Here is a 23,561-nt window from a genome sequence, read left to right on the forward strand (position 1 = left end):
GACAGAAGTTCCACTCTTTTCTTAAGCTAAGTGGCTTTTGATCATCTTAACTCCTTTTTTTTACTAAGCCATGCTAGCGGCTGCCGTGCGCTAATGGGCTGTGTTGGCATTGCTGCACGGCTTATTAAACAGAATGGTAAGTTTGCAATAAAAGAAAGTTAAAAATTTGGATCAATGACAATATCCACAGTACTGCTTAATACACTATTGGGATGCTGTATCTGTGTTGTGATGTCTGAAGATCCTTTTCAAAAAATATTTTATTAACTCGTAAGTTGAAATTTTGAATGAGTATGTTTTAATATATGTTTTTGGATATGGTGACATATAATGTGATCTGATTGCTGGGATGATTTTTGCCTATTAACTTTTAGGTGGGGCATTTAAACCAGTTAAAGGGCTGATGTAGGTGATCATGCCTTAATATATGCGGATTTTCAGCCATTTATGCTAGTATTCTATAAAGAAAATTAGATGCTTATTTTCTTTATAGAATATGCTTAAAATTGGCACCATAACCAGCACCTATAGTGGGCACTCTGTTATAGAATTACCCTATAACTGGTTAACACAGGTTAGTAAATGAGGCCCTAAGTTTTGTACCTAAGGCAATAGAAGGGGAAGTGACTTGCCCAAAGTCATAAGGAAAAAAAAGGATTTGAACCCTAGCTTCAATGGTTCTCTGCACTAACCACTGACCTGCTCTTGCTTTGTATAAAGGTTGGTCTGAACTGTAGCCAGAATCAAGGAAAGGACTCATTACCAATGCAATTGTCATTCTGCACTTCATATCCTGGCGGGCAGATGCAGCGGAAGGAGCCCTCCAAATTCTGACAGGTTCCAGGGGAACAGGTGCCGGGAAAGCTCACACACTCGTTAATATCTGGGGACAAAAAAAGATGATCAGTACTTCTTGGCCCTTTCTAATGTTAAGGTGGTGAGTGGTCATGGCTGTCAGCATCAGTGAAGTGGAGCCATGCCATGGCTAGATGACAGCAGCACCATCATTGCTCTCATGAGACCATCCCTGCAGCTTATACTGGCAAGACTGGGCAAAGGATAGAGCCAATAGACTGATGCCCAATGGCAGAGGGAAGTAATGGCCAGACACTAGAAGATGATCCGCACTGGAAAAGTTCTGAACCAAAAGTTAATTTCTCTGCAGTTTCCACAGAGTAAGTCACATAACAATAATAAGAAAGCAATCTTACTATGATAAGAGCTGAAGCTGCCCGACTGCTTCCTGGTTGTGACTCAGGACAACTCAATTTTTGTGCAGTGATTGTTAATGCATGCTCTTACCTGCACAGTTCTTCCCATCAGTTGTGGTCTCGTATCCCTCATGGCAGAGGCACTGGAAGGAGCCCACACTGTTGATGCATTCACCATACCGGCAAACTTGACCCACGAGGGATGAGCACTCGTCAATGTCTGAGTGAGAAGGAAAGATCAATCAGAGGGGATATGCCAGGATATCACAACACAGGGTTTAAGACAGGCAAGCTCAGGACTCGGCCACAGATTCTAGGAATGGAGTCGATATACCAAACCTTCGATTCCGACGCCTCTATTTTTCTATTGTCTGACTCCAAGTCCTATTGATATTAAGTTTTTACATTTTTTGTTTTGGATCTAAAGTACTGGTACATATTTACAAAATGATAAATGTATCATATATTATAATGTTGTAAGTTTTTATTTTGAAGCTGGAGTTGGAGTCGGTACCTTTGCACTGACTCCGACTCCACCCAAAATTGCTTTCGACTCCATGACTCTGATTCCACAGCCCTGGATTCTAGGTTTTAAAGACTCAAAAGATTTATCCATAGCTTTATTAACATTACAAAAGAGAATGGAACGTAAATGGGTTTTATGATTTCAGTAATTAAAAGCAGTACAAAAATAACTAAGGGACCCTTTTACTAAACCATGTTAAGTGCTAACCAGGCGCATAGCCAGACATCAATATGGGGGTCATGAGCCCAAGGTGAGGGGACACATTTTGTCCCGCTTCCTCACCTGCTGCCGCAACCCCACATACCTAGGCTGGCAAAGGTCCCAAAGCCCTGCCAGCAGGAGCCTTTCTCCAGCACTGTTCACTGTCACGCTGCCTACCCTGCTCCCTCCCGTGGCGCACATTCTTGGTTTTAATGAAATTGAGCATGCACAAAACCTCATGCATGCTCAATTTCACTAAAACTGAACATACACATGGGGGGGGGGGGGGGGTGAGGATTCAGGGCAGGCAGTGTGGCGGTGAACAGTGCTGGAGGAAGGCTTCTGCTGGTGAGGCTTGAGGACCCTCGCCAGCAGACCTTAGGGGTCCTAGCCTCTAGCCCAATGTACATGCAGTTCAGCGAGTATTCATACAAAATGCTACAATATACACAAATCAGGGTTTCATCCAACTTAAAAAGCGCCAACTCGTTCCAAAAAATGGATGAACACAAAATTTGTATCACTCTCAGGCTTATTTTCGAAAGAGAAGGGCGCCCATCTTTCGACACAAATCGGAAGATGGGTGTCCTTCTTACAGGGTCGCCCAAATCGGCATAATCGAAAGCCGATTTTGGGCGTCCTCAACTGCTTTCTGTCGCGGGGATGACCAAAGTTCACGGGGGTGTGTCGGAACCATAGCGAAGGCGGGACTGGGGGCATGCTTAACACATGGGCGTCCTTGGCTGATAATGAAAAAAAGAAGGGCGTCCCTGACGAACACTTGGACGACTTTGGTCCTTTTTTTTTACGACCAAGCCACAAAAATGTGCCCTAAATGATCAGATGACCACCAGAGGGAATCGGGGATGACCTCCCCTTACTCCCCCAGTGGTCACTAACCCCCTCGCACCCTAAAAAAAAATATTTTAATATTTTTTGCAGCCTCTATGCCAGCCTCAAATATCATACCCAGCTCCATAACAGCAGTATGCAGGTCCCTGGAGCAGTTTTAGTGGGTACTGCAGTGCACTTCAGGCAGGCGGACTCAGGCCCATCCCCCCCTCTACCTGTTACACTTGTGGTGGTAAATGTGAGCCCTCCAAAACCCACCACAAACCCACTGTACCCACATCTAGGTGCCCCCCTTCATCCCTAAGGGCTATGGTAGTGGTGTACAGTTGTGGGGAGTGGTTTTTTTTTGGGGGGGGTTGGGGGGCTCAGCACACAAGGTAAGGGAGCTATGCACCTGGGAGCTTTTTCAGAAGTCCAATGCAGTGCCCCCTAGGGTGCCTGATTGGTGTCCTGGCATGTGAGGGGGACCAGTGCACTATGAATGCTGGCTCATCCCACGACCAAATGGCTTGGATTTGGTCGTTTCTGAGATGGGTGTCCTCGGTTTCCATTATCGCCGAAAATCGGGGACGACCATCTCTAAGGTCGACCTAAATGTTGAGATTTGGGTGTCCCCAACCATATTATCGAAACGAAAGATGTACACCCATCTTGTTTCGATAATACGGGTTTCCCCACCCCTTCGCAGGGACGTCCTGCGAGGACATCCTCAGGAAAACTTGGGCGCCCAGTTCGATTATGCCCCTCAACATAATTCTTCTTATAAACACAAAATTGTTTAAACTTTTTTTTTATAGTTTCCAAATCAGGGAGGAAAAAGACCTCTTTTTGTTGCCTAACCCTGTACCCTCCTTGTTCATCCATTCTTCCCTTTCTTTGTTACCCAAAACCCATGCCCTGTGGCTCCTGGTTTTCTCTGGCACCTCATGCAGAGATTCTTCAACAAGATACTTGGGTGGCACATTTGAGTAGATTTACTGAGTGCTTCACCAATGATATCCAGAGATTTTTTAAAAATCTGTTTATTTTCTATGTTCAGTTTAACCAAAGTTTCCCAAAGTGCTTTGACAGCAATACAGTACATATGCACCTAGTTAAGGAATTAAAGGGACTACACTGAGGGAAAGAACCTAGGAAACGATACAGCTGGGATTTGCTTCTCTTTCTTTGCTCTGCAATACATGTACCCTAAATCAAAATACAGATGGTGTACAGAAAGTCTCTTACCCATGCAGTCATTGTTGTGTGTGAGCTCAAAGCCTGGGAAACATAAGCAATTATAGGAGCCCACGGTGTTTTTGCAGGTGCCGTTGCCACAGGGCTGCCGGTCACACTCATCGATGTCTGGGAAGAGAAAAAACGCAACCAGAGAAGGATGAGTTCTCAGAGCTAGCAGCCAGGTCAAGAGGTCACTCAGTATTCTGGAACATCGAACAAGGTGATGTATTACATTACATTATATTACATAAAATTCTTGTATGCTACTACTACCCTTGAGGGTTCAGTGCAGCTAATAAGAAAAGAGAAACAGGCAAAACCCAGTGAAATAATAAAACAAATTCAGAATATAATAAGATTCTCTTCTAACCTGTTTCTGACTAAAACTATCTTAAAAATAACCCTTAAACCAAAAGGCTCCCATGAAGAAAGTGTGCAGTTACCCTAAATATTTAAGGAAAGTTTTAAAAAGTTTCCTGAAAACAATATAATTTTGAGTTCTACTTAAATAGAAAGGAATAGAATTCCATAGCATAGGTAGTTCATAAAATAAGGCTACCTGAAAAACTAGTTTTGTTCTTTAATCCACTTGAACTTGGGAAATGCAATTGACAGATGTCTTGAAGGCCTCTATTCCTATTAGTCTTCCAAATCCGATTTGACAAATATGCTAGAGCGTCCCTTGAAATATCTTAAAAATCAGTTTGCATACCTTACAAGTGTACACGAGTTGCTACTGGTAACCAGTGGAGGTCCTGTAATAAAAGTGACACTATCGCTTTTCTGTGCTGAAAATATGTCCTGCAGTATGTCCCCGGCGCTGGGGTCTCTTTCTCTCTCTCTCCTGCTCCTGAGGGGACCCAAGTGATCGCGTCCCGATAGGAGCAGGAAAGAGAAAACTCCAGCACCGGGCCCCCCTTGGAGGCTGGGGAGGACCCGGAGCTTTTTCCAGCGCTGCTCTTCTGCCTATTGCTGAGCACCTGCTTTTCGTCTCAGGTGCGTATACTCGGTCTTGAAACCGAGAATGCCCTAAGAGGAAAAGCAGCCGCAGGGGCAGGCAGTCAGCGCTGGAAGAAGAAGATGTTATCTGCTGACGGGGGCCTGGGATCCCCGCCAGCCAAGGAATTTCAGCTGTGGCAGAGATTGGGTGGAGGGGCAGCAGTGATCGGGGGGGGGGGGGGGGGGGGGCAGCAGCGGCCCTGCCCTGGGCCCGGTTCAGTCTCTTGGCGACCCTGAGCCTGCATAAATGCTGATGCAATAGTTAAGGGTTGACAAAATCAAACTTTGGACAATAAGCCTAAATGTACTAGTTACAAACACATTTCTAATTTTCCTAAGTCGTTTCATCATAAGAAAGGACTTCTTAATTACAAAGTTCACATGGGACTCCAGCAATAGTGACCCAGACTGCAGAACTTGTATCTCTGCATTGGCTCCCAATACATTTTAGGGTTTTATTTAAGCTGGCGTGTTTGGTTTTAAGATCTTTGATGGGTCATCTCCCGATTATATACTTCAGGGCCCTTTTACTAAGCTGGGTAGGCACCTACATGCGCCCAACGCATGCCAATTCAGAACTACTGCCCAGCTACCGAGTGGCCCAGAAGGTAATTTCATTTTCTACGTGCGTCCCCTAAGCGTGCCAGAAAATATATTTTATTTTCTGGCGCGTGGTGCTAACCGGACAGTAATCGGCATTGTATGTACGCAGACGATTACTGACCGGTTAACGCATGAGACCTCACCGCTAAATCAATGGGTGGTGGTAAGGTCTCAGGCCCAAAATGGATGTGTGCCAATTACAATTTTGCCGCATGCCCATTTTCGAACCCCCCCTAAAAAAAAAGGCCTATTTTGCAGGCGCGCTGAAAAATGGACCTGCGCACATCCAATACACGCATCTACAACAGCACAGGCCATTTTTCAACGCACCTTAGTAAAAGGATCCCTTAACTGGGTTACATTTCTATCTTGTCATGGAGTGCCAAGAATTAGAGATCCTTTTCACCTGCTAATGCCTTCTTTTTCTGGCATTAGATATAAACAGATCCTGGAGAAGTCTTTTTTTTTTTTTTAAGCTATAAAGTCTCTCAGTTCTGGCTTTCACTTCCTATTGAACTTTGAAGTTCCTTTAGTTATTTTTTGTTTCGGAAGAAATTGAAGATTTTTTTGTTTAAACGGTTTATTTCTTAATTTGTATGTGATTTTTTTTTTTTAGGTTTATAGCTTAATTTTTGCTAACCACTTTGAACCACTGATAAGTGGGAGTTGGCGGTCTACAAGAAACATGTCACATCACAGCACATCACACATACAGATAAAATAACTCCTAAGATTTTTATGTTATTCTCAAATGAGAAATGCTGACCACTTAGTTTTAACAAGCTATCATTCCATATGTCGTTACACTGACCTATATGTAGAAATTTGGTTTTGTCCCTATTAAGTTTTAAAGATTAAGTATTAATCCATTTTTCCAGAAGTGACAAGCAGTCACATGACTATAAGCATTATGATGTATCAAGAGCAGGCCCAGGGCAGGGCACATTGTGATGAGAGCTGGAAGATTTCTCATTGTATCATACAGTTCAGCCTGTCTGTTAAGTCAAAGGTGCCAATTCTAAGTACTAAGGATCTTTCACTACTTAGAAAAAGTTGAAGAGGGAGAGATCTGCACAGAGCCCAGAGGGAAGGAGTAAAGAGAGACTGAAGGAGAGGCTGTGTTGGAGGAGGTTGCAGGAGGAAGTAAGGATAAAAAAACATCTGGGAGATAGAAGGCAGTATTGGTAATGGGGATGGTGGTGATGGATTATGGAGGATGGGTGACTGTAGAAAGGAGAGGCCGTGTGGGACATTGCTGGTATGATGGTGTAATAGCTTATGTTAGCTCTTTTGGGCCTGATTTTTAGTCATGACAACCCCTGGATAAAATAAAGAATTAATACTACTTTATTAATATATTCAGCAGTACTATACATTTAAGTAGCGCCACTGAATGTACATTTGTGCAGTGGCTGGTCCCTGCCATTTGAGTTAGACCTGCTATTTTGCTGACCTAACTTAGGGGCTGATGCTCATTGTATCGCAGTTCAGGGAAACTCTACTGTGAATCAAGTGCAGAGAAATTGCTGCGGCATTCTCAAAATAATAAGAATGCAAATTCATACTGTGCTAAAATCGCTGCATATCTGTAGCTCAGCGCAAAAAATGTCAATTTTCCTGTCAGTGTGACAGTTGACATAAAAAAAGCATACTGTGGCAATAAGCCCCTTACCCCCTAACCCAACACTTCTTTCCACCATCCTCCCACCTGCAAACATATGCGTGTCTATTGGCACCCACCCCGACCTAACCCATTCTTCCCCCAACCTTAAAAAAAGTTCTCTGGTGGTCTAGTAGTCCGATGGCCCCCTGGCTCCTCCCTCTCTCTAGTCCAAAAAGGCCTTGGTACTCCTGTGACCCCTGGTAAGGTCTGACCCTGTGGTTCCCTCCCCCCCCCCCCCAAGCTAGGCTAGGGCAGGCCATACCGGGCCCACCCTAGCCCCCTAGTCACCATTGGCCTGGTGGTCTAGAGGAATTCCAGACCCTCCAGACTCCTCCATACCTCATAGGAGGCAGGAGCAATGCCTACACACTCCTGCTTCTGGGCACCGTCATCTTCAAAATGATGGCAACCTGCCCCATCTGGTGCATCCTGGGATGTATTGGGTGGGGTCTAACTACCATATAAGAGAGATACTCCCTTATATGGTAGGTAGGCCCACCCAGTGTTTCAGGTGAGGCGGGGCGCCAGGATTTACATCAGGTTTCAGCAAGTGTAAATCACTGTGCTGAAAGTTGGGTGCTAGAATCTACCTAGCTTGGAGCAGCCTTTATGGAATAGTGCTTAGCGTGGATTTTTCCCAGTGACTAGACTTGAGCAACAAATACCAACCAAAAGGAAAGGAGAAAGTCCCTGCATTGAAAATATCTAGAAACAGAGTAGGGGTGGACCAAAGAACTAGAACACTCTGTTATTGACAAAACACCAACTGAAAAGGACCCGACACAGGCCGTATTTCAGTGGAGAGCCGCCTGCTTCAGTGTTCAAAAATGCTCTGTTGAATGTATTATGGGGTGGAAAGATGTTATTGAAACAAAGTCCGATTCTAGCAGCAACTGAAAGTCACCTGGAAGCTGTCAATAGAAGACAACCCGTTACTTGCGTCAAAGTAGTGGGTTGTCTTCTATTGATAGACACTTCAGCATCATTTACTGAAAGTAGCCCTTAGTGAGTAACCATGAATGGGCCGTACCTTTGGGCAGAGCATGAGCGTTCCACCTAGCAACCACTGAGCAGGAGTAGCTGAGCAGCAGTCCTGCAACTGCACTGCTCCCAGTGGAGGGTGGTACTTCAATATTGTGGGGCTGATATTCAGACCACGGCAGGGAGCCTGGCTAACTCTGCGGTTGGCGTTCAGCCCAGATATTCAATGCCAGGCTGTTTCCAGTGATCGGCACTGAATATCCATTATCCAGTTTATTTTAATTAATATTTAGAGATAACCGGTTAAGTTTAAAATGGCCAAAGAAATTCCAGCTATTTACGTAGCCCAATGTGGCAGCTTACAATAGCTGCCTATGTATGAATATTTGGGGATAGATGGCTATATCGCATGATATACCCAGTTATCCCTAACTGGGGATATTCAGTGGGGAATAGCCAGTTATCTCCTGCTGAATATTGCAAAATAGCCGGTTAATTGCCATTTAACTGTCAGGTGCCGTTCCTGACCGGTTAAATGGGTTTGAATATCGGGGGACGTGTTTTCAATCCCTAGGGACAGGAAGATTCCCTGGAGTCCTGCAGAGCTTGCTTGTCCCTCACTATTGAAAATGTGATAGTGAAGTAGCACCCGCCACTGGCAGGACTGTAGGTGGAGGACTCCCGCTCAGTTTAGAGGGAACAGTGCTGCAACATCTACGCCTTACAGAATACTATCAGCTGCGTTCATTGTGAGGCGCACATAAACACGCCAAGTTATGCCAGTCATTCACCTGGCATAAGCAATCACACCTAATGTTCGGCACACCAACTCAGATTTGTGCTAGTATTTTATAATGGGTTGGGCATACCCTAATACCACTATAAAATTGATGCTAAGTACGCCCCCTTGTGGCACCTTAATCTAGCCACCTCTTTACAGAATTGGCATCTTTGACGTTTTTTTTCCCCATAGGACGTGTAAGCTAAATGTGGGATTAGAGAAGAAAGAAAGCAGAAGGAGAAAAGGGAGGCTGAAGCCCCATAGGGGTGTTGCTGGACTAAGGAGAATGGGGGATTTTAAGGGGAAAAGCTGAGCGGACACACGGATTTAGATTTAATTATTTATAACCTGCCCTTATCCAAGGCGAGGTACAATATACACACATAAGATACATAAAACATACAAAACAAAAAGCATATCAAAGCTGAAAGCTGGTACTCACCCATGCACATGGTTTGGTCCCGGCCAGCCTTGAAGCCATTATGACAGACACAGATATAGCTTCCCTCAGTGTCCACGCACTCTCCATGACTGCACACATTGGGAATCTCTTGGCATTCATTGCGGCCTAATGCAGCGTGCATAGAGCACCACAGAAATACCAAAGAAAAATCAGAGAAATCAAGGGTCAGCAGCACAGTTACACAGCAATACCTCTGTTTCTCAATTATATTAGAATGACTGGATGTTGACTTGTCCAGCCAAAAGTTATCAACTGGACAGTACTAAGATTTACAAAACAAAACAAAAAGAAAACAAGGATTTATCTGGGTAACTCTTGACATTATCCCGATAAGTTCTTTTCAAGACTCTCAAATGAGTTCAGTCACCTGAAAGTTATTAGCATCAAACAAGTAAAAAGCTTAGGTGTAAATGTTGCTTAGGAAGTCAAAGCCATGCCCTGAATTCACAATACCATCAGTGGCATACCAAGGGCGGGACAGTAGGTGCAGTCCGCCCTGAGTGCAGGCAGTAAGGGGGTGTACGGAGTAGTTGTGCGCCCTGGAATAGGAAGTTGACATCAGAGGGGGGCAGAGGACTGGCAAAGCTGACAGCCACACAACTACACAGTGCCCCCTCTTGTTTGGAGGAGGGAGGGAAGGAGGGGGAGTGACGCACCTGGAGGAGGGGGGGTGCTTTGCTCCGGGCAGCACTCAAGCTACATATGCCACTGAATACCATAATTATAGGGGAATGATATTTTTATTTATTTGTTACATTTATACCCCACATTTCCCACCTATTTGCAGGCTCAATGTGGCTTACAAGTAACCGTAAAGGCATTTGCCGTTACAGTTGATAACAAATACACGACTGTGTTGTGGTCAGATGAGGTAGATGTGATTCAGGCATCATTGGGTTGAGGGGAATGATGATAGTAAGTTGTCTAGTACGATTCGTGATTATGTTGTGTTGCTGGGTGTGGGGAGTTATGTTGGATCGGAGGAGGCGGCTGGAAATCTGAACCACATGTTTGCAGGAGGCCTGGGATGTCAGTCAAAATCCCTTAGAACAAAGTAAAGTAGAGGTTGACCCAATGACAAACCAACGTAGGAAATGTTGCTTAGGAAACTTTATTGAAGGCACCAGACACTTGACCCGACACGGGCTGTGTTTCGGCAGACACAAACTGTCTACCAAAGGGGTCACCAAAGTTATTTGAGGGGCATAATCGAAAGGGACGCCCAAGTTTTTCTGAGGACGTCCTCGCAGGACGTCCCCGTGAAGGGGTGGGGAAACCTGTATTATCGAAAGAAGATGGATGTCCATCTTTCGTTTCGATAATACGGTCAGAAACGCCCAAATATGGAAATTTAGGTCGACCTTAGAGATGGTCGTCCTTAGACTTGGTCATTTCTGATTTTCAGCGATAATGGAAACTAAGGACGCCCATCTCAGAAACAACCAAATCCAAGCCATTTGGTCGTGGGAGGAGCCAGCATTCGTAGTGCACTGGTCCCCCTGACATGCCAGGACACCAACCGGGCACCCTAGGGGACACTGTAGTGGACTTCAGAAATTTCTCCCAGGTGCATAGCTCCCTTACCGTGTGTGCTGAGCCCCCCCAAAACCCACTACTACTACTACTACTATTTAGCATTTCTATAGCGCTACAAGGCACCTATAGGGTATAGGTATAGGGGGCACCTAGTGGGTACAATGGATTTCTGGTGGGTTTTGGAGGGCTCACATTTACCACCACAAGTGTAACAGGTGGGGGAGGATGGGCCTGGGTCTGCCTGTCTGAAGTGCACTGCACCCACTAAAACTGCTCCAGGGACCTGCATACTGCTGCGATGGACCTGAGTATGACACTTGAGGCTGGCCTAGAGGCTGGCAAAAAATATTTTTAAATAATTTTTTTGAGGGTGGGAAGGGGTTAGTGACCACTGGGGTAGTAAGGGGAGGTCATCCCCGATTCCCTCCGGTGGTCATCTGGTCAGTTCGGGCACGTTTTTGTGGCTTGGCTGTAACAAAAAAAAAGGACCAAGTAAAGTCGTCCAAGTGCTCGTCAGGGATGCCCTTCTTTTTTTTGATTATGGGTCGAGGACGCCCATGTGTTAGGCGCGCCCAAGTCCCGCCTTTGCTACGCCTCCGACATGCCCCTTGGAACTTTGGTCGTCCCCACGACGGAAAGCAGTTGGGGACGTCCAAAATCTGCTTTCAATTATGCCAATTTGGGCGACCCTGGGAGGACGCCCATCTTCCAATTTCGAAAATAAGCCTGTTTGTAAGCCAAGATTGCTCTTATGGCTGATACAAAAAAGATGGGTAAACACAGAAACAAAATCAAAACAATGGGTGCCAGCGGAACGCAGAACAGAAACTCAACCTCGATTTCCCTTGTCTGTTACTGATCCTTTGCAATCTTGGGCAAGTCTCACAGTTCTAACTCCAGTCCTGGCACTGATGTATTGTGCTATCTTGCATAAGCCAAATGGAGGGCAAACTTCAAAGTCTTTAGTTTCTGGCAACTGACTTTAAGTGACGTGAAGTTTTCTCATAGGAAACCGTGATCATAATGATGATGCTAACAATGGACACTGTATTGTCACTTTCAGCTATGGCTGCTCACCCCTAGTCTACATCTGCTGTCTTTACCTATTCGTTATTTTCACACGGCACTCACTGTGGGCAACAAAATGTGGATATTTAGTGGCAGTATCAAGAGATTGGCTGCTGGTCAATATCCAGATAGGCAGTAAGATGCCGGCACTAGGGGATGTTCAGCCACTATGCAGATAGTTTAGCTGGATGAACGTAGGAAGGAGATCAGCGCACTTTGGCTGTGAACCATTGATGCTGGCATCCGCATAGCTAAGCGGGCAAATATAGGACTGCTTGAAAACAGTTCTAAATTCACCAGTTTAGCTAAGCGGGTGCCAGCACCTGCATAACTGCTGGCTCCTCTGAACTCCGTCCTCGTAATGCCCCTGTGTGGCTTGGCACAAAAATTTTGTGCAATATTCAGCGGCACTGTCCAGTTAAATATTACTGAATATTGGTGGTCAGGCCAGAGAATGTGATTAAGTGGGCAGGAGCCTCTCCTCCTGTCCGCTTAAATGTCTTCGAATAGTGGGTGGTTATTTCTTTTCTCTGAATGAGTTCCCTGGAGGGTACTTGCACCCTCAAACTTTTCTTATTTCCCTTTTAACAACCTGGCAATGTTTCTGTAACACACTTGTGCTGACTGTTCTGTGCGGAGGAGCATGAAGCCAGACTGTGTGGTAGCAAGGAAGAATGTCCCTGCCCCATGCCAGGATGAGTGAGCTACTTACCAATGCAGGCTCCGCTGGGAGAGAGCTTGTATCCAGTGGAGCACTCACACCGGTAACTGCCAGGAATATTGATGCAGTCGGCATTGCGCTGGCACAGGTTTTCCCCACTGCTGCACTCATCAATATCTGAGGAAGAGGGGAGTAATTTTTAGTTCTTAATGAATCGTATATTCTATAAAATGAGCATGCTATGTTGGTTGCATTAGTTTCTTTCTGTGGAGGATTTTTGTATGGTTATGTACCAACTGGTACTTTCACTTAATGATTACTGTAATGCACTGTTTGCTGATTTGCCTGCATCAGTGGTTCAGGCTTTGCAGTAGGTACAAAACACAGCCATGAAGCTGCTTATAGAGATCATATTATTCCGGTGCTGGTCTCCCTTCATTGACAGGGCTGGCTCAACCTATGAACCAGGTGAGGCTCTGGCCCAGGGCGCTGGTGATAAAGGGCGCCAAAATCCCAGTTCAATCTACCTTTAAACTCCTAGAGGAATACATGCTGGACTGGGATTTTGACATTGCCTCATCTGGTCCAGCAGGAGGGGAGGGGAGATACAGGATCACAGGTGGGGATGGGGGTGGGGGGGGGGCAGAGTGGAGGCACAGATACCAGAATGCAGGAAGGGGAGGGGAGGGGCAGTGCACCAATGAAAAAGTTGGCTCAGGGCACCAAAGCCCTTTGAGCCAGCCCTGGTCTGTGATGGGATACATGAAAGTTAAAATTCTATTGTTATTTTGAAGTATCCACGCACGAGAATACCATCTGCTGAAATATTGCTTATAATATATTTTATGGAGGTGCTTACTATTTCTAAGTTGAATAGATATGTAATGGAAGTGAATTTTAAAGATTGTTTTTCAGCTCTGTCTTGACCAACCAGTGCACTTGGGGTCTGTATTGTTGATTAGAAGTAATTCTGTTTAAAAATGATTGTTTAACTTTGATTATGTGAAAACAAGTTGGAATGTGGAAGATAAGACACAGCTGTAATTTATTTGGTATGTGAAGAGGCGTATGGAGCTTGCTTCTCAGCTCCAGCCTGGCCACCTGGAGTTGGAGAGCATGTGACCACGTTCCCACAGTATGGCTTGTTTACCTAGACAGAGAAGCATTCTGTAATTTTCCTCAGCTCTGAACATGAGTTCTGAGCCTAATAAAAAGGGGAGTTTCTTGCAGTGAAATCATGAGCTCATCTGTGAGTAACGTATGTACTGCGCAGAGGATCTGTTCCTGGTCTAAAAAGCTCCTGGCTTTTGCTGTAACGGGCACCCCCTCAGCTGATGTTAAGAGCCTGGATGATGTAAGGACCAGTGATGTTGTATGTATAGTGTAATGATTATTGCTTCTTTTCCTGGTCTAAGAACTCTTAGCATTGATTAGATGTAGAGATCAGTGATGTAATGATTGTTTATATATAGCTAATCATTGTGTTTATATAGCTAATCATTGTATATACCTTAATCATTGTAGAATTTAGCTCCTCTAATAAAGGTTTCATTTATCTAATACGAATCCAAAAGAATCCATGGTAATTATTGAGTAGTCTGTGTCAGTGAGACAGGCTGTAAATCCATAGAAGTACAATAGATAAACCTTTCCAACTGTTATTAAGTTTTCTCTTGTTCTTGCACAGAGAATCTGAATAAGAGAGTTTAGACCAGGGTTTCCCAACACGTGGTAAGTGTACCCCAAGGTGTACGCAAGACCTCCTCAAGGGGTACATGGTAAGTACCTTCTCTGCGCATATCCAGCAGATAGCCAAGACCTGTCGCTTCTTCCTCTTTAACATCAGCAAAATTCGCCCTTTCCTCTCTGAACACACCACCCGAACTCTCGTCCACGCTCTCATTACCTCTCGCCTGGACTACTGCAACTTACTCCTCACCGGCCTCCCACTTAGCCATCTATCCCCCCTTCAGTCTGTTCAGAACTCTGCTGCACATCTCATATTCCGCCAGAACCGATATACTCATATCACCCCTCTCCTCAGGTCACTTCACTGGCTTCCGATCGGATACCGCATTCAATTCAAGCTTCTCCTTCTTACCTACAAATGCACTCAGTCTGCTGCCCCTCACTACCTCTCTACCCTCATCTCCCCTTACGTTCCCGCCCGTAACCTCCGTTCACAGGATAAATCCCTCCTCTCAGTGCCCTTCTCCACCACCGCCAACTCCAGGCTCCGCTCATTCTGCCTCGCCTCACCCTATGCTTGGAACAACCTTCCTGAACCCTTACGCCAAGCCCCCTCCCTGCCCGTCTTCAAGTCTTTGCTTAAAGCCCACCTCTTCAATGCTGCGTTCGGCACCTAACCCTTACCGTTCAGTGAATCCAGACTGCCCCAATTTGACTGCCCCTATCGGACCGACCGTTCACTTGTCTATTAGATTGTAAGCTCTTTGAGCAGGGACTGTCTCTCTTTGTTAAATTGTACAGCGCTGCGTAACCCTAGTAGCGCTCTAGAAATGTTAAGTAGTAGTAGTAGTAAGTGGCTCCCAACAACAACAAAAAAGCTGAAAGACCAAAAATTTAAAAAGCTGACTCACTCCATCTTGGAGTCCCTCCTCTCCCTTTTCACTGTCTTTCACAGTTGAGCCAGAGCAGGCACAGAAGCTGCAGAGGCATGAGCAGAGAGCTTTCTTAGGACAGCATGCTCTGAGCTGCGTTCAATGTGCCTCTGTAGGTTCAGTGGTGTGCCTTGAAAGCCGCATTTGTTTTTGACTGTTAGCCAGGTTCAGTATCAGGCCCCTGCCCCCACTGCTGAAAAACCATCTGCAGTTTTGAGCCGGCCTCTCCACCGGCAAAAAGCTGCATCCATCTTGGCTCCCACTAACCGCAGCTTTGCAATTGGGCCTGCTACTGCCCGAATACAGGCCCGTGCCCGATAGAGCTCTGTATGGCCTTCCCCCCCCCCCCCCCGGAATGCTCTCTTTGAGTTCCCCCTAACTGTGGCTGTCCAATTGGGACTACCACTGCCCAATAGAGCTGTGTGCCACCCCTGGAAAGCTCTCTCTCTCTCTCTCTCTCTAGTCTCCCTCTCACGGCAGCCGTGCAATCAGGCCTGCCACTGCCCGAATACATCTCTGCACTGCCCCCAGAAAGCTCTTTCTCTCTCTCTCTGGGCTCCCCCTCACCACGGCCATGCAATAGGGCCTGACACTGCCCAAAAACAGTTCCATGCCAGCTCCCCAACCACGGTAAACCATCTTCATCTGGCCTCCTCAGGACTGCAGCTCTGTGTGCTCCCCCCACTCTCCCCCCCCCCCCCCCCCCCCCATAGTGGGAAAGCCATCTTCTTTTGGCCTCCCCTTCCAAGTAAAAAGCTTCATCTGCCCTGGCCACCCCCAAACCCTGGGCTGTGCAGCTTTACTCCAGTTCTTTGCTCTACCTCAGTGCTGGTTAAACAACACAAAAAATTACTCTGGAGTTGGGAAGAGTGGGTGCAAGAGAGAAGTGATGGTGGTGGGGAGAGGAAAGGGTGGGGTAATGAGGGGAGATTTTGGTGTGGGAAAAGGGAGGGAATGGAAGTGAATTTGTAAAAAGGAACAGTAGAGATAAGTCTGGGGAAACAAAACATGGAGAAAATGTGATGGGGCAGAGAGAAGGGAGAGGGAGTGTGAGGTAGGCAGGTGTCATCAGGTGAATGGAGCTGCTGCTCTTGTTGTTTTTTTGAGGATGGTAGTTGATATCCTGAGGCCCCCCCGAGTTCATCTTGCTGTGTCTTGCAACAGGGGCTTGGTTACCCCAACATATCACCTTCCACTGAGAGGTGATATGATGGAGCCACTGTCTTGTTGTTCTGAGGGTGATATGTTGGGGCCGCTAAGCCCTCCTTACAAAAGCATCACAAACTGCCCCCAAGTGCTTCCCCCCCCCCCCCCCCCCCCCCATCTACTTTCATGAAGTGAACAAGGGAAGCCAATGAACAGGGTGCAATTTTGGCTCCCTGGCTTCCCTTGCGCTCTGTGTGGCCACACACAACTACGGCCCTATATTCTTGCTGTGACTCTGGAAGGGTGGCACTCCTCTTTTGGTTGCTTTGAGGATGAGAAGTAAAATGCTGGGGCTACCAAGCTCTTCTTGTTGTTGCTTGTGGGATAAGAGTTGATATGTTGGGGCCGCTAAGCTCTTCATGTTGTTTATTTGTAATTTGTCAAAGGAACATCTACTGAATCTCTTGCTGGCAGTCACAGTAATCCCCATAGGCTGCTTCCTGTCACTCTGGGGCCTTCCCTCTGCTGTGCACCCCCCCACCCCCATTCCACTTCTGCTTTAGTGGCAGAGGGAAGGCCCCATAGCGTAGCCTGTGGTAAATTCTGTCACTGTTAGTGGTGATAGGAAACACAAGAAGCAGCAATGACCAGGAAGGGAACAAAGGAATTAAGTGTCTGCCATAATTGTAGAAATGTACTGTAGGATCATAAGGCTCTTAACATGCATTATATACACGGTTGTCCTCTAAGCTCTTGAAGAAAATATGTATAATCCAAAATACAGCAGCTAAATTGATTTATTGTAGATCTAAATTTGATCATGTGACTCCTCTGCTTTCTGATTTTCACTGGCTGATGGTTGAAGCCCGAATTAAATTTTAACTCTGTTGTTTGATTTTCAAGATGTTTGCTGGAGATGTCTCTGATAATTTCCCCTATTGATAAATGTTTTGGGTAATTTATCTAGGACTCGTAGTAATGAGCATTTGCTGTTATTCTTTCCATCTTACAAAGGCATACGTTATAAGAGATTGTATGCAGGGTCTTTTTGTATTTTCTGGTTACACAATGGAGTGCTTTACCTGTGCATATTCGACAGAGTTCATCTTATCTCGTATTTAGAAAGAATTTGAAAATTTGTCTTTTTAAGAAATGAATGTTTCATGTGATATGTGCTATATGTTTTTATTTTTATTTTTGTTATTATTGATGTCTATAACCCCGCCTTGAACCTAGTATTATAGGGATTTTGCAGGATATAGAATTGCATGTTGACCTGACATTGAGAACTTTTGTGAAGAACCTTTCTCCTGTTTTTATAAATAGACTCCATCTGTAAGTCTCATTGTTCATTTTTACTCAGATTTTTACACCAGCTATCAAGGGGCCAGAATTCTTTACCCAGCGAACTTCAAAATGAAAAGGATTTGTGGATTTTCCAGAAAACAACTGAAAATGTATTTATTTACAGAATGTTATAAGGTTTAACATTTATTAAAAAAAATATTTTAGTAGGGCTACATTTTGATTAAAATTTTAATTACGATTAATCACGTGATTAAAGGTATGTTATTTTTTTCCCCCACTGCAAATCCTTGTGACTCTAGGCAAATCACTTAACCCTCCATTGTCCAGGGTCACAAGGAGCTGCAGTGGGGAAAAAATGAATAAATAACACTTCTAATCGCACGATTAATCACGATTACATATTTTAATGGCCAAGACTGAGCTTCTTATCTTTCCTCCTAAACCCACCTCTCCTCTTCCCCCATTCTCTATCTTTGTGGATAACACTCTCATCAGCTCGTAACCTTGGGGACATCTTTGATTCCTCTCTCTCTGCACATATCAAACAGACTGCTAAAACCTTCCTGAGTCAGTATGTCAAGCTCCATCTCTGGCTGTATTCAAATCTAGGCTACAACTTAGCCCACCTTTTTAGCCACAGACATTGTGTAAGCGACCATGCCTAAATTTTGGCACATATTTGCTGACTTTTACTAGTATTCTGTAACTAGAATTTCGCATGTAATTACTGACAGAATTTGCGCTTAGCTCGCATCATTCTTGTGTCTAAGTTTAGGCAACTGTAGTGAATTACCCCCTCAGTGTTTATTTTGTGAAGAATTGTATTTCTAAATGTTGTGTTAATAAATTGTCTATGACATCAGATTGGCAGTATATACATTTTTTTTTTACAGTAAATTAAACTAAATTAATAAGGGTAGCAGTCGCACTGATAAGAATAATGAGAATATCAGAGGAAGCACAGCTAGGTCTGAAAAGGTGAGGCCCAAGTATCAGGAGTCAGAGCCAGTCTCAGTAACCAGGAAAGGGAAGCCATGCCCCAGGACAGTGAGCCTGGGTGCCTGGAGATGGGCCTGTCCTAGTGCCAGATCAGGAGTCCACAGAGGTAGCCTGAGTGCCTAGAGGTAATGGGGATGTTCATAAAATTAAAAGTTTCAGCCACATGTACAATAGTCCATCCCCTCGATATTCAAAACTATTTAACCAGCCAGGAATGGCTCCTGGCAGGTAATTAGGGTTTAAGCACCTAACCATGGATATTCAGCGGGAGATAACCATTATCTCCCGCTGAATATCCCAGTTAGCACCAACTATTGCACAACATAGCCAGTTAAGTTAGATATTCAGTGCCTAACTGGCTATGTCGAGTTGTTAAAATAGGCCGCTTAAATTTAACCAGTTCAAGCTGAATAGCGGCATAGCCGGTTAACTTTACAGCGGCCAAAATGAACCCAGATATTCAATGCCTGTTGCTGGATACGGGCTGGCCTTGAATATCCGTGTTTAATGCCGGCGGTGAACAGCAAACGCACTGCCCACTGCAGGCTGAATATCGGGCCCCATGGCAATATGAAAGGGAAAAACAAAAATACATTGATGATAGAAATTGATGTGATAGTAAGGTAATGCCCAGAGACCGAGTGGGAGGCAGAAACATTTCTTTGGAAGTGGGCCAGATCGTTGGAGGCACTGTGCTTACCCTCACAGATCAGAAGGATGTTGTTGTAGCTGAAGCCCATGGGGCACTCGCAGCGGAAGCTGCCAATTTGGTTAATGCAGACGCCGTTGCTGCAGATGGCCGGGATCTCACCGCACTCATCAATATCTGAACAGGGTGACACAACCAACAAAATGCCCTTCATGAATGGTACATCGCAAAGCGTCTGGCCAGTCAGATTGCTAGGCTGGCAGACACCCCCATCTGCTCCCCTTTATTCTGTACCCTGTGTAAAGCTCTGCATTCTGTAAAGTTCAGACTGGACTACTCTGCTGCATGAGGTGAAGGAGTTTGTTTACTCTGTTTCTATCTGGAACATGATCTGGACAATATTCAAAGTGATTTAAGTGGGCAGGATCCTAAGCTCCGGCAGCCGCATAAGCTCCGGCAGCCAGCCCCACCAGATTTAGCCCCCAATTTTCAGTGCCAATGCCCGGACATGGCCTGGCAATGAATATCTGAGGCTAATCTAGCCAGCTATGGCAAGCATTTAACAAAAATGCTGATTGCCACTGGCTGAGCAGTCTTTTCTTCACGACTATTGAGCGATTTAATCATCAGAGCCCTTAGTGTCTAGTTTCACCGACGCAGGGCTCATAAGATAAGTGATAAGTTTTTCAAGCTTTTTTGATTTGTCATTCATGGTAGCTGAGTTGGTTAACTGTAATGCATTTGTTTGACTAGCATTTATGGGGCACAATTGCACCAAAATAACACAATATTGCACACAAAAATATCACAATAGTGAGTGAGCGACCCAATGAATGAAGTGCTATGTTTCACCCATTAGTGGTCTTGAGGGACTACCACCCACTCTCAGGGCACTCCTCTCTTATTAGATTTTGTACATTTTCCTGGTTATGTTTGTTCTATTTAATTTCTCTACCAGGGAAGTAGGGGATTTTTTTTGCTTTGCATTTACAGAATAGCACTGAGGTAGAATTTTGACATTTATTCTAATGCGAGTACGTTTTAGAATTACCCTACTCAGGGGTAATTGTATAAGGAGCTGCCTGGTGTTAGGTGACAGGAACGTGAGATCTTATAGAAACTAGCAAAAAGGTATGCTTGAACATAAGAACATAGGAACATAAGAAAAGCCCAGTATCCTATTTCCAATAGTGGCCAATCCAGGTCACAAGTACCTGGCAGAAACCCAAATAGTAGCAACATTCTGGAATCCCAGAGAGCGGCAAGATTCCGGAATCCTAAATAGCAGCAACATTCCATGCTACCAATCCCGGGGCAAGCAGTGGCTTCCCCCATGTGCATCTCAATAACAGACTATGGACTTTTCCTCCAGGAATTTGTTCAAACCTTTTTTAAACCCAGATACGCTAACCCCAGAAACCATATCCTCCAGTAACAAGTTCCAGAGCTTAACTATTCGTTGAGTGAAAAAAATATTGTCGCCTATTCATTTTAAAAGTAGTACTATGAAATGTCATTGAGTGTCACCTAGTCTTTGTACCCGTTTTGCACCACTTGGGATTTTGTAGAGCTCTATCATATCCCCCCTCAGTCATCTCTGTTCCAAGCTGTAAGAGCCCGAACCTCTTTAGCCTTTCCTCATATGACAGGAATTCTATCCCTTTAATTATTTTGGTCACTCTTCTTTGAACCTTTTCTAATTTCACTATATCTTTTTTTAGATACTTTGCCAGTGGTCGTGTGCATGGGTGGAACATGCCAATGTGTGTAAATCATAGTATTTTATCATTTACATATATTCTGGCTCACATCTAGGCACAGACATTTACACCAGACATAGAACTGGTGTAAGAGATCGTGTCATAAATGTAAGCACATTTTCTAAAAGTAGGTGCTGAATAGGCTTGAAATAAACACCTGCTTACTCTCTTATCCTAGCGACCTGTTATAGAATTACCCTCTCATAGTGACATTTAAAATCTCAGAAACATGTATAAATCACAATCACTCACCAATAGGTTTCCCGGTCTGAATATCAATAATGAATCCAGGAGACTGGTTTCCGCAGAGCACCTGATATTCAGCTGCAAAAATCACCATCACGAAGAGTTAATGCCAAAAGCTGAAAACACTGTCAGTAGGTTAATAAATGGCAGCCAGGATTGGTCAGAGAAATGCTAAATCTGAGCACAGGGAAAGACAAAAGGCCCATCTAGTCTGCCCAATTCGATTCTCAGTTGATCTCCAGCTTTCCTTTACAGCTATGATCTTCTGTGCTTGTCCGAGGATTTCTTGATATCTGTTACAGATTTTTGTAATACACTGAGATGCTACTTATGGCTGACAGAGATTCGGGTTGGTTACAGAGAGTTAGTGTTAATAAAGATTGGGCAAATCAGTGTGAAATATTACCAGCAGGATTCAGACAGATCATATTGTCTGAGATTACTGGCAGGGATCGAGCAGGGTCAGAATGAGACATTATTAACAGGGATTGGACAAGTCAGTGTGAGATAATACCAGCATGATTCAGGCAGATCAGAGTGAGATTACTACAGGGATCGGGTAGGTCACAGTGAGATATTATTAACATTGGGTAAGTCCGAGTGAAATATTACCAGCAGGATTCAGACAAATCAGCCTGAGATTACTGGCAGGGATCGAGCAGGTCAGAGTAAGACATTATTAACAGAGATTGAGCAGGTCACTGTGAGATAACACCAGCAGGATTCAGACAAATCAGCCTGAGATTACTGGCAGGGATCGAGCAGGTCAGAGTAAGACATTATTAACAGAGATTGAGCAGGTCACTGTGAGATAACACCAGCAGGACTCAGACAATTTAGACTGAGATTACTGGCAGGCATCAAGCAGGTCAGAGTGAGATAGTACCAGTAGGATTCAGACAGATCAGACAGAGATTACTGCAAAGATCGACCAGGACACAGTGAGATATTACTTACTGCTGGCAGGGATCGGGCAGGGCTCGCACGGTTTGTTCCACGCTTTGCCAATGTTGTAGGAGCAGCAGCACATTTTCTTGGTCATGTTGAAGGACAGCTCATTCTCACAGGTGTCATTGTAATGACGGTAACACACACTCTTCCTCATGTCTGCAGGGCACCAAGGAACAGCTCTAGTTTAGTGCATTATTCAAAAGATGGAAACCATGTTGGGTTTTAATTTACTTCCGAATCAGCGGGTAGAACCTTTTCTATCACTATGCAGGACGTCAGACTCACAGAAACAGAAGCCTGCCCTTGCAGATCAGCAACGCGGCCGCGCCGGAGAAGAGGACTTCGGCTGGCGGGGGTTGGGGACTCCCGCCAGCAAAGGTACCCAACGGCGGCGGGGGAGGGTTGGCGGCGGGGGGAAGAGGGGGTCAAAAGGGTTGGCACTGGGGGGGGGTCAAAGGTGGTAGTGGCGGCGGGGAGGTCAAAAATGGGGGGGGGGGGTTTAAAATGGCAGGAGGGGGGCTAAAATGTGCCCCCTCACCTCGTGCTCTGGACCCCCGTCCTGCTGAAGTCTGGCTACGCCCCTACTATAACAGAAGAAGAGTTAGTTTTGTGGAGATGTCTGCACTGAAATTATGCTTCTCACAGCGTGTAAGAACATGGTTGCTATTGAAGTGGGGGTTGCTCCTTACCCATACAGTTATTTCCACCGTTGACTTGCATGTATTCTGCAGGACACACACAAGTGTAGTTTCCCAGGGTATTGTAGCAGGTGCCAGGACCACAGATTCCAATATGGGCAGAACATTCATCGATATCTGAAAGGCAATAAATCAGAAGACTATTACTTGATGTCAAATTTATCATGCTGTGCTCCCTGTCACAGCTAGGTTCCTGCCTGAAGCTTGGGCAGAAGACAATGAGATATTTACTGTATGATCTTTGGTACTCCACAGGCATTTACACCCCAACCCTTCCCCCATGGGACCCTCTAGACATCTAGTAAGTTCTGCATTCTGGAATCAGCTTTCACCCTATATAAATCTGACTATCAGCTTATCTTTTCTTACATGAGTTAAGATGATCTCTACAGGCATTCAATTTTCTTTCCATAAAAATGT

At 45.0% G+C, this 23,561-nt stretch overlaps 1 protein-coding gene across 1 annotated transcript in view; it reads right to left on the reverse strand.

Annotated features, from left to right (window-relative positions):
• Positions 1-23,561, reverse strand: part of LOC115480232 (fibrillin-2-like) — a 296,051-nt gene that overhangs the window by 58,243 nt on the left and 214,247 nt on the right. The window contains exons 39-47 of the mRNA XM_030218752.1: positions 23,133-23,258; positions 22,450-22,599; positions 21,499-21,570; positions 19,538-19,663; positions 12,815-12,940; positions 9,478-9,603; positions 4,018-4,134; positions 1,303-1,431; positions 764-883 (exon numbers count right to left, since the gene is read on the reverse strand). Of these exons, the coding sequence (XP_030074612.1) occupies positions 764-883; positions 1,303-1,431; positions 4,018-4,134; positions 9,478-9,603; positions 12,815-12,940; positions 19,538-19,663; positions 21,499-21,570; positions 22,450-22,599; positions 23,133-23,258 (1,092 nt within the window). The remainder of the gene's footprint in view (positions 1-763; positions 884-1,302; positions 1,432-4,017; positions 4,135-9,477; positions 9,604-12,814; positions 12,941-19,537; positions 19,664-21,498; positions 21,571-22,449; positions 22,600-23,132; positions 23,259-23,561) is intronic.

Source organism: Microcaecilia unicolor, chromosome 11 (assembly GCF_901765095.1).
Source record: "Microcaecilia unicolor chromosome 11, aMicUni1.1, whole genome shotgun sequence".
In the NCBI taxonomy this organism is placed as follows: Eukaryota; Metazoa; Chordata; class Amphibia; order Gymnophiona; family Siphonopidae; genus Microcaecilia; species Microcaecilia unicolor.